This window comes from Corapipo altera, unplaced genomic scaffold, assembly GCF_003945725.1.
Source record: "Corapipo altera isolate COAL_440 unplaced genomic scaffold, ASM394572v1 65, whole genome shotgun sequence".
NCBI lineage: Eukaryota > Metazoa > Chordata > Aves > Passeriformes > Pipridae > Corapipo > Corapipo altera.
The window spans coordinates 6,548,683-6,567,435 of NW_020884891.1; the positions used below are offsets into that span (position 1 = coordinate 6,548,683).

At 46.4% G+C, this 18,753-nt stretch overlaps 1 protein-coding gene across 1 annotated transcript; it reads left to right on the forward strand.

Annotated features, from left to right (window-relative positions):
* Nucleotides 1-442: 442 nt before the first annotated feature.
* RAP2C (RAP2C, member of RAS oncogene family) lies at nt 443-9,591 on the forward strand. The gene is made up of 3 exons (XM_027645369.1): nt 443-978; nt 2,705-3,024; nt 7,126-9,591. Exons 1-2 carry the CDS (start codon nt 706-708, stop codon nt 2,981-2,983), a joined length of 552 nt encoding a protein of 183 aa, XP_027501170.1. The 5' UTR covers nt 443-705; the 3' UTR covers nt 2,984-3,024; nt 7,126-9,591.
* The last annotated feature ends 9,162 nt before the right edge of the window (nt 9,592-18,753 follow it).

The window sequence follows — 18,753 nt, forward strand, 5'->3', positions numbered from 1 at the left end:
CGTGTCCCTCTTTTTTTACAAGCCCAGAAGGCTCTCAGAGATGGAGACCCGCGGTGATGGTCTCCGTTCTCCGGCCGCTGTGGGTGCCACAGCCCAGTTCCCTTTCCCCGCGGGGGTCTCTTTCCGGCAGGGAGCTCAGAGAGGACTTTATTAATGAGTTCAAGCTCCCGCAGGACCGGGACAGCCCCGCGCCCCCCAGTGCCGCCCCCGGCAGGGCCGGCGCCGCGCCCGCCATCTTGGGGCCGGGCAGGGCCGGGCCGCGGTGCCACACCCAAACCCGTCCCCCCCGGCACAGCGGCTGCCCCGGTGCCACACCCAAACCCGTCCCCCGGCACCACGCGACTTTGGTGCCACACTCAAATGCTTCCCCCGCGGGCGGGCGGGCGGTGACGCAGCACGCCGGAAGTGAGCGGGCGGGGCCGGGGCGGGGCCGCCTCCGGGTGCCGCAGCAAAACCCTTCCGGGCGGGGGCGGCCGCTGGCGGGCGGGTCCCGCGGCCGGGCCGGCGATGGCGGGAGCGCGGCGGTGAAAGGGGCGGAGAGCGGGGCCGGGGCCGCGCCGGGCGCTCGGGGGGGTGTCCCTGCCCTCAGCGCGGCGCGGGAGCAGCGGGGCCTCGCCCTTCTCCTGAGGCGCGCCGGGGCTATGCGAGGGCCGCGGTGCCGCCTGCGCTAGGCCCGGGCCCGGCGGGAGCGGCGAGCGGGGCCCGATGCGGGAGTACAAGGTGGTGGTGCTGGGCAGCGGCGGGGTGGGGAAGTCCGCCCTGACCGTGCAGTTCGTCACCGGCACCTTCATCGAGAAGTACGACCCCACCATCGAGGACTTCTACCGCAAGGAGATCGAGGTGGACTCGTCGCCGTCGGTGCTGGAGATCCTGGACACGGCGGGCACCGAGCAGTTCGCCTCCATGCGCGACCTCTACATCAAGAACGGGCAGGGCTTCATCCTCGTCTACAGCCTGGTCAACCAGCAGTCCTTCCAGGTAACCTCGCCCCGCACGGAGCCGTCCCTGCCCCGGGGAAGGCGCTGGGCTGGGCAGGAAGTTTTTTGAGGGTGGCCACGTGTGCGGTGTGAGCGCGTTATCAGCGAAGGGCCAAAAAGTGTAAATGCCCGGCTTGAAAGCGCGTTTGCCAGCCCCGCTTCCTGGTTGAAACTGCTTGCTTTGCAGGTACTTATCAGGGTGCCACCATTGTTAAGTCCCACGCAGTGCTGGAGAACAATGACCAGCTCCCACTTCTCCAGCAGAAATCTCTTGGCAATCCCCTTTTGTGAAGAAATCACTCGATATTAAAAGCGAGACTTCCCCTTCCAACCCCCCCTCTTTCCTAAAAGGCATGTTTCTGCAGTTGCTCCTCAAGAGAGCCTCATTGTTCTGCAGTTGTGACTTGTTAAGTGAGCTGCTATTTTCCACCCCCTCCCCCCAAAATATATTTCTGTCCAGCGTGAGCTCGTTGCTCTCACAGCATAGGTGGGGCACTGGCGAGGAGAACCAGCCACGGGTGATGATTTGTGGGCCTGGATTTGATTTCTGCTATTAAAACTCTCAAAAAAATTATTGAAATATCTCTGCCAGTAACTGGTCTTAGCTGCCTCTAGAAGCGAGGCTTTGTTTTTGGGCAGTAAGCGAGTTCAGCAGTGCTGTGAGCAGCGCAGGGATTTCCAGCTCCTGCGTTGGCCTGGGCTGCCGAGCTGGGTGTGTTCCAGCTGGTTGGCAAGACCTTGCACACCCCCACTGGAGCGGCGCGTTTGCTTCTGCTGGAGGCTAAACCTTATCTTAGCAGAGGCCTCGAAACAAGCCGGAGACATACTTATCTTTGGAAAACAACAGCAGTGACGTTGGGATGCTTCTGCTCTCGTTTTCACTGATTTTGGGGGGCCAGGGAGCTCCCATTATCCAAGGAATGGATGCACAGTTAGTAATCCACCCTGTTAATATTTAATTATCCCCGTCTGTCTGCAGCGTGTTTGCTCTGGAGGCTGTAGGTGTAAACCACTCTGCAGCTCTTTACACAGAGGTAACTTCAAACGCTGGAATTGCTTTGTCTGAGAACTATGCAAGAATTTGTAGGACTTAGTACTGATAGTAACTTAAAACACTCAGGAGGCAGAGGAGGCTTACTCAGACTTTCAAGTGTAAACTCCCCATGTCGGCTCAGACTTGAATAAATGCATCTCTAGGTAATAAAATCTCTTTACAGCATCTAATTTGGTTACTTACATGTGATTAAATGTGTTCACAATGAATTATTTCAAACATTCTACAAGTGAGAAGGCTTTATTTAAATTGCTGGCTTTCTCAAGCTGTAAACTAAGCACAAACTTCCTAAGTGGTTGTGTAATGGTGTGGTCCTGTTAGGGCTACAGGTCCTTAGACTGGAGACAGCTTCTTCAGAAAACTGAAACCAGCTTTCAAAGCAGTGATATATCCTGTCTTCCTCCAGCTGAACTGACTGTCTGAGAGCACAGCAGTCACTTTCTGTTTGTATGTGCACATAAGTGCTATAAAATGTGCATGCTTTTATAGAAAAGAATTACTTTTATTAATGATTAGTGGTAAGTTTTCTCTGAGCTCTGCAATGACCGTGAACTTGGCAAGTCTTTGGATGTATTTTTCATGTTCTTTTGCACATGAGGGTTATTAAGATGTGCTTCTATAGCAATTCCATGTGATTGTTTGTGTGTACTAACCAGTTGGATTGTTTGACCAGGACATCAAGCCGATGAGGGACCAGATTGTCCGGGTGAAGAGATACGAGAAGGTTCCTCTGATCCTGGTGGGGAACAAAGTGGATCTGGAGTCGGAGAGGGAGGTGTTATCTGCAGAAGGCAGAGCCCTGGCTCAGGAGTGGGGTTGTCCCTTCATGGAGACGTCAGCCAAGAGCAAAACAATGGTGGATGAACTGTTTGCTGAGATCGTCAGGCAAATGAACTATGCCTCCCTGCCTGAGAAACAGGATCAGTGTTGTACAACTTGCATCGTCCAGTGAGAGAAATTAAGAAAAACCTCAACCATGGCCATACAGAGCAGGTTGGTGGAACAGTTGTCACTAACTGAGGTGCACAAACACACTGTTTAAGTAAGCAGAAAAAGTGACAGGGAGTCTGAAATGAAGCAGTCTAACCTGGAGGCAACTTTCCTCCAAAAGAGGAAGACCTTGTGCACTTGACTGTTTGAGTCAGATGGACTTGTTGTGTTACCTCAGCAGGGTTAGTCAGGGAATGCTGCATTTGCTTGCAGTAATTTTACAATGACACAAAGTGTATGATCTCATCTGCACCTGTTTTGACTGTCAGTGCTGTATTTGACGTTACATTATCCTTAATGTTTTGTGATGTTCCTGTAGTTGGTATCTGGATTATTTTCAAATAGTGGGAGTTACCTGGGAGTTCAGTGGGATTATTGTGACCAAGTTTCCCAATAGTTTTGCTGAGAAGACTTTGAGCTTCTTTAAAATAAACAGAATTCTGTGGTACAGAAACTGAATGTACTTAGAGTACCCTTCTGCCTTATCAGAAGTTTCTCTTGGAAGAAAACCAACCTGAGTGGTGAGAAGTGGCTTGAAGCCCACATGTACTAGTCAAGGGTGTGCACAAAGTGCTCTTCATCCAAAATGTCCAGAGCAGAGAACACACTGTAAAATGGCTTCCCAGTGCACGGCTCTCCTTCCCCCAGTGACTCATGAGGTGTGACGACAGAGGCAGAGGGGCCTCTGCAGAGCTTCCCTTGTGTCAGGTGTTGCTTTGATTTGTGTTTTTTTTCCTCAAGGACAGCTGCCTTTGACCCTTCACACACATGGTGGTTGTTTTCAGTACCTTTTTCACCTGATGGTGACAATGGGTCTGTTCCTTCCCTGTGCACAGCAGTGCTGTCATTCCTGTGAGGTGGTTCTGGACCCCTCCCAGCTGTTGTTTCCCCTGTAGCTTTTCCAGGTCTGGTTTCAGCATTGGCTCAAATCCACGTTACTGCAAAGGGCTCTTCCACACCATTGGTGTGCTCTGTGTGCAGCCAGCTGGTCCTTCAGTTGTTCTTTGGACCTGTCTTGGCAAACAACTCCTCATGATCTCTGAGGGCAAGTGCAGGAATGAGGGAGGACGTGAAAATTCAGGGGAAGGAACTGCCCCTTTTGACAGCTGCACTGCTTGAGGCTCAGACTGCCACTGCCACGTTAGTAACTCCTGCTCAACTCAAGGAGCTTTTTGTATCTGAGTGACAAGAGGAAAAATAGGTTATTACTGGAAGCTTTGGACCATGTATCCTCTTTAATCTTGAGTGCAAGGTCAGAGAGGGAAGTCTCAAAGCTTGTCTTTGAGATTGTTATCAAGTGCTTTGTGAATGTAAAATTTTAGATGCTCGTGGCCCTGACACTGTCATGCTACGGGTACTACCTGATGTTTTTATCTGCAGTTCTGTGAAATTAGGAAGGGCTGCTGTCACTGTAAGAGGTGTATGTAAGTTCAAGATTTACTTGCTGAAAGCTGAGCAAACTGTTTGTACTGGAGCAGAGAGAAATGCAAATTAAGTCTTTCCTTGTACAGTAGTCACACCAGCAGAGCCTATAGGGTTATAGGAAGGAATGAATCAAAGGAATTACTGCTTTTTTTAGTGAGGTGCTGCAGGGTTATAATACCCTGAGTTGCATATAACAATTGCAATGTTGCAGCTATTTCTAAGGCAGCTTCACAAACAGGATTATGTGGATTGAAGTATGGTGCCAAAGTTATGGCAGTCCCCTGGGTTACTAGTGGTTCATCTTGTGCAGGTTACTGCCTTCAACTCTGACAAAATTAGGCCTTTCATCTCTAAAATACTTCCAGAATTGATTGCTTCTAAGGGAGGTTTCTTTGTAACCTGTCTGCTTCTGGATTTAGCATTAAATAGCAAGTTTAATCTTAGGAGTGAAATTGAAGTAGGGGCAGGGCCACATATTATTCCTTTGAATCATAACTTGTGCTAGATTTGGTGGGTTTCCTAAGCATGCTCTTGCTTCAGAAGAAACATCTGTATTCTTATGTCTTTGTGACCCCTTGAGTCAGAGGTTTCTAAGCTTTTGTAATATATTTTCTCTTCTTCCTTCTGCCTAGCTTAGAGTCACACCAAGCCTCTAGCATCAAACTGCTTCCTTGCTTCTAGGAAATGCTGCCTCTGCCCAGTGTAGTCTCATCACTTGTGCCAAGCAAGTCTTTCCTTCCTGAGCTGCTTTCTATTTAGTCCAGATCTTGCCATATCTGGAACTTTAATTACTCATCCTGGCTCTTCACAGGCTTCATGCTCTGTGTCTTTCATTTCAACCTCACATTTTTGGGGTAGTTTCCTCTTCCTGGCTCCCACTCTGTCCTCATTCTTTGATTGAGTAGATGTAGGATCTCATTAACTTTATCATAAACCTTTGCTGCCTGATAATTTCTTCTGATGTGCTCTGGTGTAGGAGAGGTGCTGATGATGTCTTGTGATAGCCCCTAATCAGCTTCGTAATCCTTCTGCTTATCTGTGATCGAGGAAACAATTGCTGCATGTCAAACCTCTGCTTTAGCAGTGACCCCTCCTAGGCAAACTGAAACTGAGAAGTGGAACCAGCTGTCTGCAAACCTGTGTGTAGGAAGTGGGCTTGAACTGTAGCTGTGTCCTGGGATAATCATCTTCACCTCTGAGTTCTGTAACCCGTGTCCAGGAGGAGTCTGAGGTGTGGGTCAGTTGTTCACTGTGAAATATGTAGCAGCAGTTTGTGCAGTCCCTGCAGTTTTCTGGTGCAGAAATCCACGAGAGATGTCTTGAGTGAAATCAAGGATGGAACATAACTGCACAGTTGGGATAACCCATAGTTTATTTCAGAAATGTGTGTTGTTCTTGCATCCTGTTTCCCCCCTCTCCTTTCCTGCTTCTGCAGTGGTCTTGTGTTGTTTTGTTGCATTCAGAGATGTGAGATTTCCAGCAGCTGCTGCTCTAGTTTTTCTCTTGAATTTTCAGTATGAGTGTTTTGTATTTTAAATCTTCTTTAAAATATGGCATCTGTTACAGTCTTTGTGCATTAAAGGCGTTCTGTAGGGATACTGATCAGATTGGGAACACCTTAACAGTGGGGTGAAAGGCTGATGCTGATGAGTGATTCCTGTCCCCTCCATTCATGGGTAACTGATATTAGCAAGGCCGAAGGAAGAGTGTTCCTCTCTAGACATAAAAACTGAAAGTGTACTCTCTTGTGGTCTGTGTGGCTGTGCAATGCAGGGTTTGCTGCTTTGACAGTACAGGGACCCTCCCCATCTAAAACTCGTGGACCAGCAGCAGTGTGGGGTAGGAATGATCTCACCAGACTGGGAGAGAATTACTGTTAGCTGGAAAACATACAAACAGGCAAGAAAAACCTGGCTGTTTGTTCCCAGGAGTGCTGCTTCTGAATGTTGGGGGTGACCAGTTGTTAGGCAAGAAGAGGAACCCTGGCTATATCAGAGCACTCTGTCATGACTAACTGGCCCTCTGGCGTGACAGAAACTGTTAATTGAGAGCAAATCAACAGTGCAGTAGGAAACGTAAGGTCCTGACTCCTTTGGAGAAATTACTTCAGGAATAGAGAAGACTCCTCAAAATCCCTGAAAATCCAAGGATCAACCTAGAGTAAAGTACATGCATGTGCATATGAAAACCAGGTTTCTACAGACTTTGAGCTTCGCCTGAGACTTTCGGGATATCTCTGAAGATAAATCCTGTGAGCTCCAAGCAAGTTATCAGAAATACAAAGATGTTTTGGTCACACTGGTAATGTGTTTGTGTGCTTGATTGAGAATGGTGGTGTTACAGTTCTGTCCCTGCTGAGGCTGTCTCATGAAAAGGGGCTTTTTTGAGCAGTCATTTAGAGGATCTGATTACTGAGAACTCAGATGTCAAAACTGATTTAGTTGGCTCATCTCCCTGTTCCCAGAACTTGTGCAAAATGCAATTGCTTCATGTTACTGGGTGTTCACCAATGCAAAGTTAGTGGAGTTAGTGGAGGAGAACTTAGGGAATGCCACTGTGTAAAGCAGTGCTTTGGAGCTCAGTATGGAAAACTGATGGTTCCACGTGGTGGGAAGAGCTGAGTTCACTTTGGATGTGTATTGAATATGGCTTTCATTAGTTATTTTGTTTAAATTGCAGATAAAACTCAGAGGAAACTTGCACAGATGCTGCTTTGGAGAACTTTCAGCCCAGGTTGCAGAGCTGAGCCTTGGTAAACCTGTCTCTATTACAGCACATTGCCATACATCTAAGTGCATAAGGTTGGTGGCCTCCAGGATCCACACACCTTGATCGGAACGCTTAGCATGTTTACCATAAGTTTTAAAATCTGTTCTTTATCTATCAGTCCTTTTATAGCTTTCTAAGTTCATATAATGGCTAATATGCAAGAGTTCATTTTTAATATTTTAATTGATTTCTTTAATCAATTTCTGAACTTGTATTTATTAAATACTTAAACTCAGTATTACCTACTCAATGCCTTTTAAAAGAAGAGAGTTTTAATGGAGAATAAATTGAGCCTTAAACAAATGGTTACTTCTGTATATTACCTCGCATCAGTGCTTATTTCTATTTGCAAGGTTTTCTCCTACAAGGTAGTTGGTCATTCTTTGGGACTTTTTGTTTACGTGTGACAGTGTCATGAAAAGATACTGAAGGCACCTCTGTATGGATGTAGTATCCCTTTTCTTGGCAAATGTAGCTGTGACAATGTGTTTGTAACTGGTCCTATTTGACAACAGGGATTACTTGGAACAGGATGCAAAGTCTCCAGCTGATGTTTCTTGCAATCTTGGGTTTCTTAATCAAAAACGACAATTGTAGCATTGAAAAATGGCAGCACACTTTTCCTTCTACTGAGTTTCTAAACTTGCTTGTTTACAAATAGCTTCTCTATGCCTTTGAAAAGGGATAATGTATCCTTCAAAATGGGCTGTCTGCATAGTCTGTCAGCTCAGCTTTGCCTGGCACAGTAAGAGACATCTAGTAGACCTCTGCACTTGTAAATCTAATGCAAATAAGATCACTTTACATTTTATAGTTCCTAATATTTGTCTTTCTGAGTAATATTTTAAAGCAATATTTGTTAAAGTTTTTCTTGCACTGTCACAAATTGCTTTTTAGTTTGGTTTTTTTTCCCCCAATAAACAAGTTTAATACTAGAGACAAGTTGGTGAAACAAGGGGAAAAGCACCAGGTTTTGGTGATACTAACTGCAAGCGTGCTTTAAACAGCCATTGCCTTCCTTATTGTTTACCTGATCAACATTTTCTCTGAATACTTGAAAATTTTAACAATAACACAGGTATAAAGAGCAGAATGAAATTGTACAAAGAGCAGACAAAATCTTTTTGTTCAGTTTATTAACGTGTTGCATACATGAGAGCTTTTTCTAGCAGTGGTTTAAAATGTGTAATTTTTTTTTGCAGAAATTTAATAACTGCAGCTCACCTACTGCACCAAAGTTCTAGGTTTTTAGGAGCCCAGCTTTAGTCATTTGAACATGCTTCTAGAAATGTACATTCTTTCCCTGTAATAGCTAAATAACTATGAGAAAAGCTCCAGTAAAAGCAGTGATGGATATATGAGGTTAAGCAGTTGAAAACTCATTAATTGTATTCTGGATGATGGCATTTAAAACAATAAAAAGATCACCGGTACAGTATCTCAACATTAATGTGTTTTATTGGTAAAAATGCAGGCTGACTTTACAGTGTTAGCAGACATAAAGATTCTGAGTCTACATTCAGTGTTGAATTTGAATCCTGAAAAGAAGAAGACACCAGGATTTCTACCTGGTCATTGAAACACCTGATTTTTTTTCTGTGGGGTTACTTGAAGTTTTTTTTTCCCCTGTTTGTACAAACTTCATAAACAGGCTGAGGCTAATACTTAGGTTTGCACTTTAATATCAGAATTAAACCAAACCTTGTATTCAAAGTAGATTTTTTTTTAAGTGATGGTTGTTGATCTTTTTTGTAGGTTGTAAGGAAGTAATAGGAAATAAAAGTAATTCATAAAGATCCTAGTTTTCCTTTGTCTAAGGGGGAAAAAGTTGGTTGATATTGATCAGTGGTTCATTCCTATGGGTAGTTTTCAAACCAGTGTTCATTTTCATTGACCTCAGCGAAAAAAAAAAAGAAAAAAGAAAAAAAAAACCTTAAGAAACTTGAACTAGCTTAGAGTGACAGGACTGGGAAAACGAGAGATGGTTTCTTCAGCACACTTTGGGGGGAAAAAGGGACCAAAAGTTTATTTAGGCTTCCTCAATAGTTTGCATGTGAAGTTGCTTATTAGAGTAAGAGGCTAATAATAAATGCAATATGTATTGTCTTTACTATGGCATCTGTTTAGGAGTTGTTCAAATCACTGCAGTAGGGCTCTACAAATAAAAAATGTAACCTAACATCAAGTATCTAATGTACTGTATCTTTATCAGTGATAGGTGAAATCTGGAATAACAAGTGCAAAAATGGAACAATTACCTATAATGCTTTGTAAAAAGTTTTTTCCAGTAGAATTCATTCTTGTCATTTTGTAAGACAACCCTACAGTCCACCTGTTTGTAACTTTTTTAATAAAATAGATACCTGTATTACCAAACTGGGGTGACTGGTCTGTGTTCAATTTTTTCTGGAGTGGGCTGAACTGACAAGCTGCTGCTGCTTTTTGTTTTGGTTGGTTTTGGAGTTTTTAAGGTCCTGATTGTTCTAAATGCAGTAACTGTGTCTGAATTACCGTAAGTGAGCCTTTCTGGTGCAGGGGGAATGGGGTGTACAGCTGTGCCCTGGCTGGGTATAAAGCTCTGAGGAAAGGGAACAAGGGCTGTGGATCATCTCCCTGTGCCCGGCAGGGACCCCTCCGAGCTGGGGAGCCTGTTCAGAGCAGCCACGGGGCCTCTCCTCACAGGCCAGTATGATGGTGTTTTGTTCAGAAGTGGTGTCTCTCTTGTCCAAATCTTTAATGTTCTTGTTTTTCATACAGGCTTTTGTGTGCGTGAAGATGGCCCTGAGTCCTGACATCACCTTGCAGTGTCTGTAGCTGCTCTCCATCCAGGGCTGACATCTCCCCATCATGCCAGCAGAGCAAGGCTCTTGGAGCTCTGCTGCAGGAGAGGCACAGGAATTTTCTAGAAAACCTTACAGCTGAGAGTGCCCGAAGCCATTTGATAACAATTATCTTAAATGCTCAGTAAAAGCCAAGTCAGTGATTGTCATCTGGGCCCTGTAACAAAAAGTGCATCTTCCAAGAACATGCAGTCTTGGCACTGACCTTTAGTACTGCATTTGTAAGTAAAGCTGTGCCTTAATGTTAAATGTGATTTCAAGCTGAGGAAAAACTTGCTGCCTTGGTACCTTCAGTTCTCAGTGATGTGTCAACAGACAAAACCACGTAGCCTGCTCACTGCCCCTCCTCCAGCTGAAACAGCGTTAGCCTTATCTCATAGGTGGGTTTTTGTGCTGTTTCTTCTTCCTGCTCACACTTCCTTTGCTGAAATGGAGCAGTAGTTTCCATCTTGAGAGGAAGATGACAGAGAAGAAGGGCAGACTGCCCTTCTAAGTGATTTTGGGCGATATGTCTGCTTTCTTGACCTTGGCAAGAGGTGGGGGTAAAGCATTCCCTCTTCTGACTGGTGTCACTGAGGGTGGGAGTTGACACTTCAGGATCAGTCAGCTTCAAGATGTAAGTAGTGGGTTCATTACTGAGTGATTTCTCATGTAGTTTAAAGGTAGTCATAATTGAACAATAATACCCTGAATTCCTTATGCCATTAAACCACTTGGAGGCTGGGAAGTGAATGTGGGTGCAGCTTTTAAGCCACTGTGGCTTCCAGCACTGGTTTGTTTCCAGGTGACAGTATGACGTAGGCTGGCTTGGGGATTTTAAGGAAGCACATAAGATTCATGTTTAAGGCCATTACCTTTCAAAAATTTTGGTGCTGAGAGGGAACTTGGTTGCTGCTGTGCAGAGTTCCGTAGCATCCTTCATAAGATAGATGTGACAATGTCACGTTTGGGGGCTGTTTAGATAGTGTTTCTTGACAGCTTTTTTTTTGGTTTAACAGTCCTGCTATACAAGTGCCCTGCAGAAAGCTCCCAATGTCCTGCTTTCCCTGTGCAGCCACAGGACAGGGATGTTTCCCCCTGAGCAGTTGGGGAGCAGGAGCTGACTGCAGCACAGGCATGAGGCCTCTTCCCACCCTGCTCCCCCACCCAGCACGGGTGGCACGTAACTGCACCACTGATGAGGGCAGAGCTGGGCCCTGCAGCCAGGCTGGGTGCTCTGGTGTACAAACCACCAGCCACACCAACCCCACAGCAGGGACAGCCCAGGAGGGGAAGCACAGAGAGGGACCCTGCATGGGTGGAGGGTGAACCGCCGGCCACACCTCGTGTGGAGCTGCGCACTCTTATCTGCCCCAGTAGGCTGGGCTGTAATTACAGTGTGAAACTAGGTGGAAGTGTCTAGTCTTAATTAAAATGAGATACATGGCTTCTGAAGTAATACATGTTGACCTGTGTGGGTTCTCTCTGCTGGGAAGTCGGCAGCCCGGGTAGCTGGGTTTGCTGGTAGTCGCTTCTGTTGGGTGAGTCACCGCGCTCGCAGCTGGAGGAAGCACTTGCAGCTCCTGTAGCTGCAGGCGAGCTCTGTCAGGAGGAGACGTGGCCCTGTGCTCTGCACTCTGAAAGTGAAATAATGTGGCTTTTGGGTTTTGTCTCTGCCTGGCCAATACAGCTGCGAGGAACAGAGAAGAAGGACTCTCAGCTGTAGATCAGCACAGCGTTCAACCCAAGGGTGATGGTGGTGTCCCACCTGCTGTGGTTTGTGCGCGCTGCTGAGGGCAGCACTGAGCTTACGATCACCAGCCTGGCAGCGGCGATACCGATCGACTGCAAGGTTGTAGGGGGTGAAACTTGTTCTCTACGGGAACTGTGTGTTTAGTATGGAATCAGCCTACTTGCCTCTGGTGCTCTCCTTCAAAGCAGAGGTTCTCTTCAAGTCCCTCCAAAAGGTCTGGAGCAGTAACTGCAATAGTTGATGGGGAAGAGTCTCTTGTGTTGCAGGAATCTGCAAAATATTCATTTGTAGGGGAGGCTTTACTGTTTGTTTTGTGTCATGTCTGTGCTCCTTGATGTTCTGCTAGTTCTGTCTGAGTGCACTGTGACAGCTTTCTAGCAGTGACTTACTTCCTCCTAATCATATTTCCAGTGATTAGGCTTGCGTGGGATTTGAGACTCCACAGCACTGCCTGTTACTGGGTGACCTCAATTGCTCTTGCCTGGGAAGAAAAGTGGTAACTGTAGCACTTCCCTCCTGGGGGCATATGTGGAAGGGTGTGTTGGACTTACTTGGAATTGGATGCACCGGCATCATAGAATAGTTTTGAAACTGGACTTCTTGCAGGTAAATAAATAAGTGGGCTAGATCTTAAATAACAATGTTGAAAAATTATCAGACTTATGAAAACTGTTAGTATCTTTTACATATTTGTGAGACTATAATGTAGCTGGTTCAGTCTTAGACTTCTCGTGCTTCTACTGAAAGGCATAATTGATAAATGACTGCATCTCAGTAAACCAAACATTCAGATTTTTGGGAGCTTTCTGGTTCTCAAAGTTACTTTTGTCTCTTTTTTCCTACTGTTAGGCTGACTAGTTCATACAGTTTTATATTCTTAGAAGATCTGCCTTGACATTAGACTTAAATTATCTGGTAAGCCCAGAAAAGAGAAGATATATTTGCTGTTTGTGACATTCCTTAAGGGCTACTTGTCTTTTTGGAAAATGACACATGGGATGATCAATTATCAGCTTGGGATTCGTCCTACTGCTGGGATAGATCTAAAAACCTTTTTCTTAAAATCAAATTAAAAATCATCGAGTGATTGGCAACAGCCTGGCTGCTATGGGAAAACAAGAAGAAATAAACTGAATTTTCAGCAAAGCTGATTTATGCTGGAAAAAAGAGAAATCTACTCACAGAACACAGCTGAAGTGCTGGAGGAAGCTGCAGCTACATGGGGTGGTGGAGAATTTTCAAAGATGATATTGGATAAGCACTGCTGGAGGAAGGAGTGTGTGAGGCTGTACAGCTCCTGCTTCTGTACATTGGGCTGTGTCGTGGGATCTCTGAAGTCCCTTCCAGCCCTGTGTCTCTGCAACCACAGTCACATTACTGCTCCTGGCATTATTTTCCATTCATTGTTCCAGGAATTAGCACAGCCTTGCCAAATGCTCTGTGTCTAATCTCAGTAATGCAGATGTATTTTTAATAGGTTAGAAGAAAGGTTTTAGCTGCAGGGCCTGCCTGGTGTCAGGCTATGGTTAGAAGTCCCTTGGTGTCCAGCTGGGTTCCTTTCCTTCTAGCTGTCTATCCTGTTCAGTACCTGTAGCTCAGCATCTTAGACCATCCAAATGGTTTCCTCTTGGGACCCAATTTAATAATCTAGGAAGGTTTTATGAATGTACCCCTGAAACCTTGGGACAGGCACGATGTAGGAATGTTTCCTGTTCTTTGAAATATGTCTGTTTCGTAGCTGCCAACATCTGCCAGAAGGCCCTGGAAGATGAACCACAACACTGGGATTACCTTTGACTACTAAAAAAGTACCAAGCTCACAGCTTCAGGTGGGTGTTGCTCTCTTGTCCTCCCTCCACTGCCTGCTATGAAGAGTGGCTCTGGCACACCTTTTGCTATGCTGTGAGCTGGATACCTGGAATTTGGCACACCTTGGTAGGACTGAAGTGTGATGAGGGTCTTTTGAGGAAGAATAAAAGGAAAAGACAGGAGTGACAGAAGAGAGCTACCCGAGAGGGAAACATTAATAAAACTCAGTCTTAAAAATCCATATGGTGAGATGGGTCTGATCCATTGGCCTGGAGGTACCTGGAGAACACATGCATTGCTTTGCCTAGATGTAATCAAGGCTTACTCAACTAGAGTTAGTTGTTTTGAGCCAAGAGGGAAACCAGATCTGTGGTGAAAATAAGCAGTATAGTTCATTAGAACTCTATCCTTTCCACTAGGATTCAGCCTCTTCACCGGGCATTGCAGACTCAATTTGGCAGCTTCCTTAGACAAAGCCATTGGCTGTAGGATCCTTTCTGATACTCAGCAAAGGTTTTCACTATCCTGGTCTTTAATTCCCTTCTGATGGGTTGCTGCTGCTTCTTCTGGTCTTGTAGCTCTCTGTTGCCAGGGCTGCATGAGCAGACGAGCAGGGCACTGTCCACCTGCCAGGCAGATTTCTGTGCTGTGGTGCATGGGCTCCATGATTTTTCTGCTGGGGCACAATCTAGGACAGATCTTCTGGTGAGTCATGGAGAGCCTCAGGGTGGATGGATTTGTCCTCCTGACAGCACTCACAAGGAGCAGGAGCCTGGGCATCCAAAGGCCTCGGCACAGGACTGCAGGAGTACAGGTGAGAGCTCACAATGCTTTCACCCTGTTGGTGTGGGGATGTGTGTGAGTGGCCCGGGAGCAACTTGTGTGAAACAAATCAAGGACAGCATGTACCAGCCTGTGCTGTGTTAGTGCTGTACAGAGCTGGTGAGGTGCATCTCCCCAGCTGAAATCCCTGAATGCTACGAGATGCCCAAATCCTTGGAGGCATCAGCGCTCCTTTGACTCAATACATTCACGAGGCTTTACTTTTCTGTGTAAATTGCTTTCCTATGTCTTCGAAGTGACCTGTTTGAATTAAACATCACAGAGTGCTTTTCTTATAGCTGTGCCAGCAACAGAGTGCAACTGGCATATTAAAAATGAGATAATGTGGTCTGGATATCAGGAGTCGGGCTGGTATTTAGTTTCTTGTACAGTTCGTGCTGTCATTTGCATTTGCTTGTAGCAAGCTGCCTTCTGCAGTGCCTGGCAATAGCTTCTAGACAGCATATAAAATCTGAAAAAGGAAGAAAAGTCAACAATGCACATGGATGCACCCTGGAATGTGTGATTGCTGGACAGAGCTGCTCATCCCTTCACGCTGAATCCTTTCCTGTGTTTGTTGTTGGGCACCACCAACACCACGAGAGGGAGCGTGGAAGCAACGAGTCGTTCATCCTGGCAATGGTCTGGCTTAGAGTAGGGCTCTTCTCTGGCCCTGGAAGTCAAACACGATTCAGCATAGGCTGAAAACAGAACAGAAATGGAAATAAATTTGTATTTCAGGGCTTTGGTAATGTGGTGTGAAAATATTTTAAGAGAGTGCCAAAGAAAGTTTTGCACTTAGGGTTAATTTGTCTCAGGTGTCTGGGATTGCAATTGTGCTTTGGGTCTTTTTTGCATAATCAAGATTATTTGGGATTTTCTACTCTGCTGTTGCAGGCAGGTGAAAAGAGCCATTTAACTCAGCTGCTGAAGCTGAAATAAAAATACAATCACAAGAATAAGATCTGATGATTCTACGAATCCTTGAGAATTAGAAACTTACTAAAAAATAAATTTTAAAAAAAGGCAAGTCAGGCAATTGTCTTTTAATTTGGCTTAGTGCTTAAACTCAGTTAAACCTATTTAGTTTGTTATTATTACAGCTGGGTCCAGCAGCCAAACTGGCATTCAGGGTCACACTCAGCTGGTTTTCCTGGAGCACTTGCCCACAGGAGAGCAGCCTGTGCACAGCAGAACTGCTCCCCAGCCCCGTCCTGTTTGTCTGGTGATCCTCACTGCCTCAGCACTGATGCAAATAATCTGTATAGCTGGTGTATTATTGTGTCATCACCTGCACTGGAACCACTTGGTCTGATCCAGTCAGATGATGCAATTCTTCTTTAAACCTGCCTTAATTTCCAGTCTAAGGCCAGGGGTGTTCACCTTCCCTCCTCCCTGTTCACTCACAGCTCTCCCCTCCTTGTCATTCTCACTTGCAGACAAGTTGTTAAAGCTGATGGACACCAAGGTGTCCATGGAGCTGCTTTCAGGGAATTGTATTTGTGATGTTGTGTTGCCACGAGTAGAGCCCTCAGTGGGAATGGTAGCGAGGTAGGACTGGGGCAAACTGGAGAGGAAAATGCTGCTGCATAATGTCTCAAAATGCTGGTCAGAGAATTCTTATCCTGCAGTTGGAGGTTAATGGGCAAAACCCACTTAAAGACAAAAGAAAAAATGCAATCATTTCCATTTTCCCAGCAATTACTTATGAGTAATGAGTTTCAGCACAGTGATGTCAGATTATTTAGCTGATGGTTGGCAAGCAAAATTTGATAGAAATGCAAATGTATCATTGTTTATTATATTCAGTAAATAGAATGGTTCTGGGGCAGAAGTTTTAGAAGGGCGAGTGAGCTCCAACTGTTGAGATATATTAAAGATATAATGTGACTTGTGAAGTACATGAGAAATTACAGTCATTGTTAAAGGTTTAAAGAGAGGACTGTGTGCCTGGACTGGGTGTGAGTCATCCCTGGCTCTTCCAGCCCACTCCAGTATTTCTCCTGTCTCACAATTTAAGGGTCTTTCCTAGGACCCAACTCAGACCTTTCCTGCAATTTCCAGCAATTTCTCTGTTTTCCCCAGAGTTTGGGAACACAGCTGATTCGTTCTCCTGGAGCGGCCCTGCGTCAATCAGATGATTGTTTTTCCCTCTTTCTTCTCTTTTTAAGCCAAACAAACTCAGTTCTTTCAGGCTTTGTTTTTTGAAAATACCTTTTTGGGGGCATATTTTATAAAAAATTTAAAGCAACCAGTGTAAGTCAGGACCCCAGCTGAGAGCCGGGACCCCATGCCTTCTGGTGTGGCAGCAGGAATGTGGCAGGTACCCTATTCTGGATAGAAATATCTGCTTGCAGTATTGGTGCCATGCCTTGGATTCATTAACCAGCTGGTGACATTCTGTTGTGTACCTAGAGCTGCTCAGAAGGACTTCGGCTGTGCCTGAGCCTGCTCCCAGCAACGCAGGAAAGGAGCTGTTTTGCTCCCTGGCCCTGCAGCTGGGAGAGTCATGGCTGGGTGAGAAGGGAATGTGGACATTCTCCTGGCAGCTTTGGCTGAGGAAGAGGAGGAGTAATGTGGTTATAGGAAAAGTCACAGCAGACCAAAGTCCACTGAGGTGAGTCCTGTCTCTGGCATTTCGAGTGTGCACTTCTGCTCAGCAATGAGCTGGGTGTGGGTTCTTGCCTTTTGGACTATGGTGTTTAAAATCCCATGACAGATTTCTATTCTGTGACTTTATCTATCCGTCTTCATTTCCTTTCCTCTAAACCCAATTTGAAGATAAACATGACAAAGCCCAAGGAACAGCAGCACACAATGCTGCAGACACAGTGATGCAGGGGGAGCATCTTGTGTCAAATTCTGCCAAAGTTTGCTCTCTCAGAGCCTGCTCCTCTTTTGAGAGTAATTTTGGGAGGGACTAGGAGGTTTGGGATATTTAATTGCCCATCACTAGGGCCCACTGGGAGGATGGTGGCTGAACTTGCTGCCCAGTGCAAGTGGCTCGCTGTTTTGGGAGGCTCTGCAGAGTGTAGCCACAGTGCTCAGCTCTCTGTCATATCCTGCAGGCTGCTTCTGCTCCAGCACCGACAGGGGAACAAAGGACCAAACCCTGAACACCCCTGTAAATATTCTCCTTGGAAAAGGGACAACAGGTTTTGGGAGGAAGGAGACTTCTTGCTCTGCTCAGCCCATCCCAGCAACCTCCAGGGTAATTGAGAAGCTAAAGAAGACACTGAGTCAATGCAACACCATCCAGCCCAAAATGGGGTCAGATGCACTCGGTGGACTGAAGTCCTCCCTGAATGCAGGATGGTGGTAGTAGGGTCCAGAGTACTTAAAATCAAAGGCTGAGCTGGCTGAGCAAGCAGCCCTGAGGCAGAACTCTCTCCAACATGGTGCTGCTCAGACCCCTCCACATTCCAGTGCTGCTGCCCAGGGTCCCCTCCCTGTCTGCTGCTATAGCTGCACTCCCCCTTCACCCTTTCTTCCCTTTCCCACGCCATTTGCACATTATTCCCCACCCCTGCAGATAAGGGGGACATACTTACCAGGCTGGAGGCCCTGACTCAGCCAGGATTGCTCCTCTTGGGGTGCTGGTGCTCTCCATGTGTGCTGCTCTGGCTGCCCCAAAGTCACCTTTAGAAGAAGGAGCTGAGTGGGGGTGAAATAGGTTTTTCATCTGCTCATGCAGGGGATCTCCTCTGCTTACAGCAACATTCTCCATGTCCCCAGAAAGCCTTGCTTGTCCCATGTCTCTTCTGGCTGTCCTTTACTCTTCTACCACCAAAAAAGTCCTCGTTTACCTCTGCTGGCTCCATGCTGTCTGCGTGGATGACTCTATAGGGTGGCTGGAGGCCCTGGCTGACCCAACAGTCTCCTTCCTTCATGCCAGGGTAGTGAAATAAACCCACAGCTCGACTGGCCAGTGCCCAGCTTCTAATAGCATCCATAGAGCCCAGGTTCGGTGCCCCTGGCATGCCAGGAAAGCCTGTAGCAGGGAGGATTGGCTTCTTCTGGGGTTTGGGGGCTCTCCATCACACCCCACTACATCCTTCCTGCCAGACCAGTGCCCCTGCTCTGTTCCCAGTGCGGCTGTGGCAGAGCAGTGCCCGCGACGTGAGAGCGGCTCACAGGAGAGCTGCTCCTCTCCTCGGTGCCCGTCAATTTTTTGACAGCAGAAACATTTCAAACTGCAGAGGGAAAGTGCACTCAGCCCCCCCAGATGGTTTGTACGTGACACTGCCCTCCTCCTGTGACACAAAGAGCTGACCCCGGGGCCATGGGCAGCGCTGGAAATTTGGTCCTTGATGCAGTGCTGGCACACAGGGCACA